At 47.9% G+C, this 8735-nt stretch overlaps 1 protein-coding gene across 1 annotated transcript in view; it reads right to left on the bottom strand.

The window, feature by feature from the left end:
• Positions 1 to 4748, bottom strand: part of LOC106013920 — a gene marked incomplete in the record, with an annotated part of 10778 nt that extends 6030 nt beyond the window's left edge. The window contains 2 exon segments of the mRNA XM_013090792.2: positions 691 to 781; positions 1639 to 4748. Of these exon segments, the coding sequence (XP_012946246.2) occupies positions 691 to 781; positions 1639 to 3130 (1583 nt within the window).
• Between the last annotated feature and the right edge of the window lie 3987 nt (positions 4749 to 8735).

The following is an 8735-nucleotide window of genomic DNA, read 5'->3' as shown; positions in this document are numbered from 1 at the left end:
AAATACCAGATATGATGAACGTGCACGATCTACTGTTGTGAAATTCCATTTGGTGTGTTTGTGTTCCTATTTGGCCTCCAAACTTTTTCATTATTACATATTCAAACAGTATTTTTGTCGAGCTTTCAAACGAGGTGCAACATGACTATGTTCTAAAATATATTTTTTATAAAGTTGACCCCGATGACGCCATGAGCTAAAAATAGCATTTCCCATTAAAGCGTGAATGTACATTTTTAGTATGTTGAAAGTGAACTAATTCTATGTACATCCCGATACTTTTTGTTTCTTTTGCAATTTTTTCCTTTCTTCGAGTATTTTTGTCGTTCCTCTACTGCACTATCTGTGCATGGCGGCGGGAAAGACTTCGGGTGAAAGAGACATGTGACCAAAGATTGTCTACTAGCTACTGCTACCTTTGGTGTGTACTCACCCGATTGTCTACCTTTGGTGTGTACTCACCAGATTGTCTACCTTTGGTGTGTACTCACCAGATTGTCTGCCTTTGATGTGTACTCACCAGATTGTCTACCTTTGGTGTGTACTCACCAGATTGTCTACCTTTGGTGTGTACTCACCAGATTGTCTACCTTTGGTGTGTACTCACCAGGTAGCCGTGTGTACTCACCAGGGGCCGTGTGTACTCACCAGGTGGCCGTGTGTACTCACCAGGTGGCCGTGTGTACTCACCAGGTGGCTGTGTCGACGTCTGCCGGCACACAGCGTAGCCCCGCCCCCAGGAACGTGAGGCCGCAACACAGCACCATCGACACACGCATGCCTAAGGGAGGGAGGGAGTGGGAGGAGGGGGAGGGGAGTGGGGAGGAGGGGGAGGGGAGGAAGGGAGTGGGAGGGGAGGGAAGGGGAAGGGGGGGTGTTTGGTTACGTTTCAGTGTCATGGACGAGAATTCACACACCCACCATCTTTAAAGAAACTACTGGGGGTTTTTCTTTGTTGTGTTTTTGGAGGGTTGTTTGTAAATATAAATTATAATGGGTATGTTTTCAACGACTGCTGCACACAAATTGAAAGAAATCGTATAACTCACTAAGGTGGACGTTTACTAAAGAACCCCCCCCCCCCTCTGTTGTGCACATAACACCAGGAGCTCTCTGCCAATCGAGTTCCCGGGAAGAAAGTCTGGAGCAGGCAGATCTCTCTACATGAAGGGACAAGAGCTACCGTTTTGGAACAGTCGACCGATTCCACTCATGACCTTGTAAACAAATGTTAATGTGTTGGATCTGAAGGTAGCAATAGAATTACGTTGATGAATTCAGTCAAATCGTGCCAATAATGGCTTTAGCTTCTCCATAGTGACAAATTTAGCTGGCTCCTACTCCGTCATGAATGAAAGAGATTGGCAGAGTGCACAGGGTGGCCTCTAGGCGATAGTAACAAACGTACCTTTTGGGTCCATCAGGTAGACGACAGTAACAAACATACCCTTAACGTCCATCAGGTAGACGACAGTAACAAACATACCCTTAACGTCCGTCAGACGACAGTAACACACATACCCTTAACGTCCATTAGGTAGACGACAGTAACACACATACCCTTAACGTCCATCAGGTAGACGACAGTAACAAACGTACCCTTAACGTCCATCAGGTAGACGACAGTAACAAACGTACCCTTAACGTCCATCAGGTAGGCGATGGGGAACATGGTGACCAGGAAGGGGGCGTTGCCGAGCCAGGTGAACATTGCGATGTTGCTGTCCGTCCAGCCGTAGACCAGCTTGGCAGACTGGGCGATGGGCCCCCACGTTGACCACACGGCGTTCCAGACGAGGGCGGAGAAAGAGAAGAGGAAGAGAAGGTACCAGCGGCGGAGGTAGACGGCCGTCTTCACCTCTTTCCCCGACCACGAATCTTCCGACCTCTCGCCCAGTAGGCCAGTCCTCTCATTACTCTCTGTGTCGTCTTTTTCTTTCTCCTCGTCGTCCTCGTCACTGCCACTCCCCCCGTCGCCGCGGTCCAGATCTTTCACTTTCTGTTTCCCGGCCGGAGTGAGACCGCCGCCCAACTCCCGCACCGACTGCGCCACCCGCAGTTTGACCAGGTCACCCCCGAGCCACGGCTCCTTGCCGGCGGCGGGAGATAACTGCCCCAGACTGCCGTATGTCCGGACACCGCTTCCCAAGTCCACAAGTTTGCCCACTGATTCTTCCAGAAGCTTTCCCATGTCGCCTGTTCCGTCCTCGGCGCCGACTGTTGCTGTTTGGCCCGCCGTGGCGCGAGGCACAGAGCTTGGGGTCATGACGTCATTCTGATGTAGCAGAGCGCGCGGCCTGGAGTCTGTGTCGTGGTCACTGAAGTAATCTTTGACCCCCGTGGACAGTGACACCGTTCTTGGACGCCGATGATCGTCCGCCACCTGTACGCCGTCACTGATGACAGGCACGCCCCTCTCGCTTTTCTGTCTCCCCCCGCCCCGTTTCCCCACCCTCCCCACCGTGCCCTGTAGTGTCCTGATCAGCCTGCTCCCTACAGCTCCCAATGTCTGGGACCTGGCGCGGCCAGAGCTGGGTGTGTCTGCCACCCGCCCGCCGCCCCACACGCCCCCCCTGCCTGACTCCCGCCCAGGAGACTGTGGCCGGCCATGCTGAGCGGCCCCTTGCTTCAGGTGTTTGTTGATGCTGGTGTAGCCGTAGTTCCAGAAGTCTTTTGTTCCGAACCCTCTCCTGGTGAACACGGGGGCGCTGCGTCGTCCGGTGTGTGGCGTGAAGGGAGACGGTGCGCCCAAAGTGCTGACATCACACTCCCCGTCGGACAACACGTCGTCTGACCACGTCACGCCATCTGACCACGTCACGCCATCTGACCACGTGGCACCATCTGACCACGTGACACCACGCTCGCCCCCGGCCGGCACAGACTTGGCGCGTGTGTGCCAGGTCCCTCCTTCTAGCGCTGCCGGCTGGTGTTTGTTTGACCGCTCACCGGACACCGATCTATCTCCCAGCTGTCCACGCCTGGCCACGTGATGTCCGGTTGTCTTTGACTCACCTCTAGCAGACGAACAGGCCAACGCGCACTCCTTCTCCACAGATCCGAACCCGGACCCTGGGTAGCCTGGTGGAGGATGGTCCTCTTTGGCAAACCCAGATTCTTTCTCCGCCATTTCAAGGGACAGAACTGAGCTCAACTTTTCTCACTCCCTGACTGGAGGATTCCGAGAAGGGCTCTAGAAAACTCCAAAAACTAACAGGCAATTTTACAAAAGTGTCCCAACGTGTCCCGAAGCTTGGCCACACAAAGGCACCACTATTAAGAGTGGATTGTGGGATTGGAAATGGAAACCAAAAGTTCTGCGTCAGATTGAGTGGGGAAAAAGATGGCATGCATTGGGCAGACTCACATGTCAGGAATCTTCTCGCCCGCACGTCCTCCAGATGGGAGGTTGGACAACCCAGGTCGGACGATGTGTGGCGGTCCCACCTGGCCTGTCTTACACTGTCGGCCTCCCTGCACCGTGCTCCGCGCAAACTTGGGGGCGAAATGGATTCGAAACTTACAGGTAAAGTAAGAGAGTTCGAAACTTACTGTCCAAAAGAATTCTAATCTCAGTGGCTAAAAGTAAAAGAATTCTAAACTTGTTGAAGAGAGTTCTAAACTTGTTGAAGAGAGTTCTAAACTTGGTGAAGAGAGTTCTAAACTTGTTGAAGAGAGTTCTAAACTTGGTGAAGAGAGTTCTAAACTTGGTGAAGAGAGTTCTAAACTTCGTGAAGAGAGTTCTAAACTTGGTGAAGAGAGTTCTAAACTTGGTGAAGAGAGTTCTAAACTTGGCGTCTAAAATAGTTCTAGAATTGGAGTCAGAATAAATTATAAATTTAGCCTTTGAAAAGTTCTCAATTTGGCGTCTCAAAAAGTTCTAAACTTGGTGTATCTAAAAGAGTTGTAGACCTGGTGTGAAAAGAATTCTTAGCTCGGCATGTAAAAGAATTCTAAACTTAGCTCTTAAAAAATCCCAACCCTGGTGTCGAAAAGAATTCTATTCTCTTGGTCAGAAAATTCCCAGCTCCAGACATTGATGAGCAAAAAGCAATTAGTTCCAATTCAAAGCCAATCACAAATCAACTAAAGCGAATCACAAATTAAATAAAGCGAATCACAAATCAAATAAAGGGAATCACAAATCAAATGCAGCGAATCACAAATCAAATAAAGGGAATCACAAATCAAATGCAGCGAATGACAAAGCACAATGTACCAATCAAAGACAGCTCGATCTAGCACAGTTTTGTCCAATTAGATCTACTACTGTTACATAACATCAACATGGCGAGATCGGACGGCGTTGTGACAGTCATTTCACTGTACTCCCACTTGAGCCACACACCCACGTGTGTGACGTCACGAAGGCGGTTGGACGAGCACACGTGTTTTCTCGTCATAGCGCGGACGGTTGCCCACTCAATGTCCACTTTTTTCCTGCTGTGGCCAGGCACAGCTCTGTGGCGACAGGCCCTCGCCAGTGGAGAAAACACGCCCACCTCTGGATAACTTGCACTTTTTAGAACGATTTGAATACAATCTAGACACCGTGCGAACCGGGGCTGTTGATTAGTTGCAAAACTCTGAAGCCGCTGAGAATGTCCTCATGAATATTCAGCGTTCGTTTTTGGAAGCCCGAAGGCCTATGCAGCGAGACGACGGGGGGTATTGTGCCTCTGTCGGCGCCGGTCATCCAGAAATGTGGGTCGTGATGGGCGAGTGCTCGTGGAGGGGGGCGGGGGCATGAGGCGGAGGGGGGGGGGGAGGGAGGGAGGCTGAGGGAGGGGGTGGGAGGGAGGGAGGCTGAGGGAGGGGGTGGGAGGGAGTCTGAGGGAGGGAGGGGCAGGTCCGACTGTGAGGGGTGGGAAGAGTTGTGTCGCCAGTCGGTGTTGCTGACTCAGGATGTCGGTGGTGACGTCAGTTTTTCTTGACGCTGTCACCTCTGGTTTGGGGGTGGGGAGAAAAAAGGAAATAATCATTTACTGAGATACATTTGCATTACACAACAGTAGTCTACATGTAGAAAGTTGTTTTGTTGGTTTGTTCAATGTAGGTGCTTTACGCCCGCGTCCACTTACACATTGAATGTAGGTCATTTAGGAGGCGGGCTTCTGAGCGTGTCTGCCACGGCAACCTGGGAGAGAGGGACACGGCCGTTTGCTAGACACAGACAGGAAATCAGTCAAACAGAAACTTACGTTCCATGCGAGAATTGAACTCCGGTCAACTACGTGCGGCTCGGGCGTTGGATCTTCCGGCCACACCACCACAGTGTGCTGGTCCCAGGACAGAGGGAGACTAGAATCTAGGTCACTCACAGGTGTGTGCTGAGAACCTACTACGTGGGGAGACCGTAGTCTACTACTAGATGTACAGAGAACTCACTACTAGGTGTACAGAGAACTCACTACATGTACTAGGTGTACAGAGAACTCACTACTAGGTGTACAGAGAACTCACTACTAGGTGTACAGAGAACTCACTACTAGATGTACAGAGAACTCACTACTAGATGTACAGAGAACTCACTACTAGGTGTACAGAGAACTCACTACATGTACTAGGTGTACAGAGAACTCACTACATGTACTAGTTGTACAGAGAATTAACTACTAGGTGTACAGAGAACTCACTACTAGGTGTACAGAGAACTCACTACATGTACTAGGTGTACAGAGAACTAACTACTAGGTGTACAGAGAACTAACTACATGTACTAGGTGTACAGAGAACTCACTACTAGGTGTACAGAGAACTCACTACTAGATGTACAGAGAACTCACTACTAGATGTACAGAGAACTCACTACTAGGTGTACAGAGAACTCACTACATGTACTAGGTGTACAGAGAACTCACTACTAGGTGTACAGAGAACTCACTACATGTACTAGGTGTACAGAGAACTAACTACATGTACTAGGTGTACAGAGAACTCACTACATGTACTAGGTGTACAGAGAACTAACTACTAGGTGTACAGAGAACTAACTACATGTTCTAGGTGTACAGAGAACTCACTACATGTACTAGGTGTACAGAGAACTAACTACTAGGTGTACAGAGAACTCACTACTAGGTGTACAGAGAACTAACTACATGTACTAGGTGTACAGAGAACTCACTACTAGGTGTACAGAGAACTAACTACTAGGTGTACAGAGAACTCACTACTAGGTGTACAGAGAACTAACTACATGTACTAGGTGTACAGAGAACTCACTACTAGGTGTACAGAGAACTAACTACATGTACTAGGTGTACAGAGAACTAACTACTAGGTGTACAGAGAACTAACTACATGTACTAGGTGTACAGAGAACTAACTACTAGGTGTACAGAGAACTCACTACTAGGTGTACAGAGAACTAACTACATGTACTAGGTGTACAGAGAACTCACTACTAGGTGTACAGAGAACTCACTACATGTAATAGGTGTACAGAGAACTCACTACTAGGTGTACAGAGAACTCACTGCATGTACTAGGTGTACAGAGAACTAACTACTAGGTGTACAGAGAACTCACTGCTAGGTGTACAGAGAACTCACTGCATGTACTAGGTGTACAGAGAACTCACTACATGTACTAGGTGTACAGAGAACTCACTACTAGGTGTACAGAGTGGGGAGACTGGGTGTACAGAGTGGGGAGACTGGGTGTACAGAGTGGGGAGACTAGGTGTACAGAGAACTCACTACTAGGTGTGTGTGTGTGTGTGTGTGTGTGTGTGTGTGTGTGTCTGTGTGTCTGTGTGTCTGTGTGTCTGTGTGTGTGTGTCTGTGTGTGTATATGTGTCTCTGTGTGTGTATGCGTATGTATGTGTGTGTGTGTGTGTGTGTGTGTGTGTGTGTGTGTGTGTGTGTGTGTGTGTGTGTGTGTGTACTTTGTTGACATCACTGGTCCATCCTTCGGTGTCACGGCAAGGGCAGACACAGATTTCTATGGCAGGCCAGATCCTGCAGCTTTTTCAATTGGGATGTTATAATTTCTCAGGGTTTCCTTGACCTCCTCAATCCATCGTTTGTGTGATCTTTCTCTTCCTTTCTGCGCTGTTTGCTGGGGCGGGGAGGACGGTGTGGTAGTGGAAGGGTAACCTAGCATCAGCGTCCGCGAATCGCCGCCGCGACTTTTGCTATAAAGAAAACCCCCCAAAAAACAACAACGAAACAAAGCAAAAACAAATACAGTGGAGTCCACTTATAACGAGTCCTGAAACAACGAGAAGTCTGTTATAAAGACACTATTCTAAAACCCCGTTTTTTGTCCTTCTTTATCTTTATAAATAAAATACTGCTATTGCGCAATCATACAGTCACGCGAGTCGGTTATATCGGAATATTGCTGCTGTATGCACAGCGCATAGACCAATTAAACATATTATAAAACCTTGCCAGTTGAGAAAGTTGTTGGTGATCGTGCGAAACAAAGAATGGGAGAACCCACGCGAACCAACAATGAAGGCTGGAGCGAATGGGTGGGGAGGGTGTGGCATGCGCAGACAAGCAGAACGCATCGCGTGATAGGCCAGCCCAGTCTAGATGATTTAGGCATACCGTGCCTCTCACTTCTCTAGTGGGGGATGGAGAGGTCACAATGCTGTGATAGTTGGGGTGAATATGTGACGTGCGCAAGCAGACGCAACGCACAACAGGGTGTGGTGGGGTGGGGTGGGGTGAGGGACAACACAGCGGGCGAGTTAGCCTAGAGCCAGGGCCCTTCTTTCTGATCGCCAACGCCGAGCTGTCAACATTGCTAGTGCTAGAGAAAGAAACCTAATTCGATTTTTCATCAAGTAAGAACTAGAGATCATGTTGAACAAATCATCATCAGGGGAAATACAAAAAGGAATAAACAGAACGCCAAACTCATAGATTAGGCCTACTTTACTATTTCCCTTGAATGTATTACTGGATCCCTTGTAACGAGAATCCTGCTATAACGGACATTTCGCACCGGTCCCCTCCCTCTCGTTATAACAGGATTCCACTGTAAACGATAACCCCGCCTAGGGAAAACAATCGAAAAAGGGGAATAAATATCGAAAAAGGGGAATAAATATCGAAAAAGGGGAATAAATATCGAAAAAGGGGAATAAATATCGAAAAAGGGGAATAAATATCGAAAAAGGGGAATAAATATCGAAAAAAAGAAAGAAATCGAACCTGTTTGCTTTTAGAAAGAAAGTTTATTTTCACTCCCACTTCACTTTGTCGCTTTCTCACTTGTTGCCACCACGTTGGTTTCGTATTTTGTAAAAAATGTTTCCACATTACATCCTTTTAGATTTCTCTATTGCTTTTTCTCTGTTATTGTTCCCTCTTTGGTTGTGTTTTACGTTGTTGGTGTGTGAATTGTTTTCTTGTTATTGTTCTGATGTGGGTTTTTTCTTTTTGTGTGTGTTTATATATATAGCGTAAATGTAATTTAATTTGATGTTGTTCCTACTCTTTTTAACTCTTTGAACCCCATCGGGCACCGGGAATGTCCGGCGGTAATAACTGTTCCCAATAGTACGCTGCAAGCGTCCAGTACTAGCGACAACTGTTTTGTTTTATTGTTATTTAGTGCTAGTATTTTTTTAAATTTCGGAACTATTCACGAACCAAGTTTTTTAGTTATGACTATGACTAAGCCTTTGTTTCCGCCATTTACTAGATGGGATGGTGGCAAGCTGTTGGGGTTATAATGAGACGGAGTGCATCAGGTTTGGTGACTGGAGACAAAAATCT

The sequence above is a fragment of the Aplysia californica genome, unplaced genomic scaffold (assembly GCF_000002075.1).
Source record: "Aplysia californica isolate F4 #8 unplaced genomic scaffold, AplCal3.0 scaffold01519, whole genome shotgun sequence".
NCBI classification, from domain to species: Eukaryota; Metazoa; Mollusca; class Gastropoda; order Aplysiida; family Aplysiidae; genus Aplysia; species Aplysia californica.
This window is presented reverse-complemented; position numbering and strand designations above follow the sequence as displayed.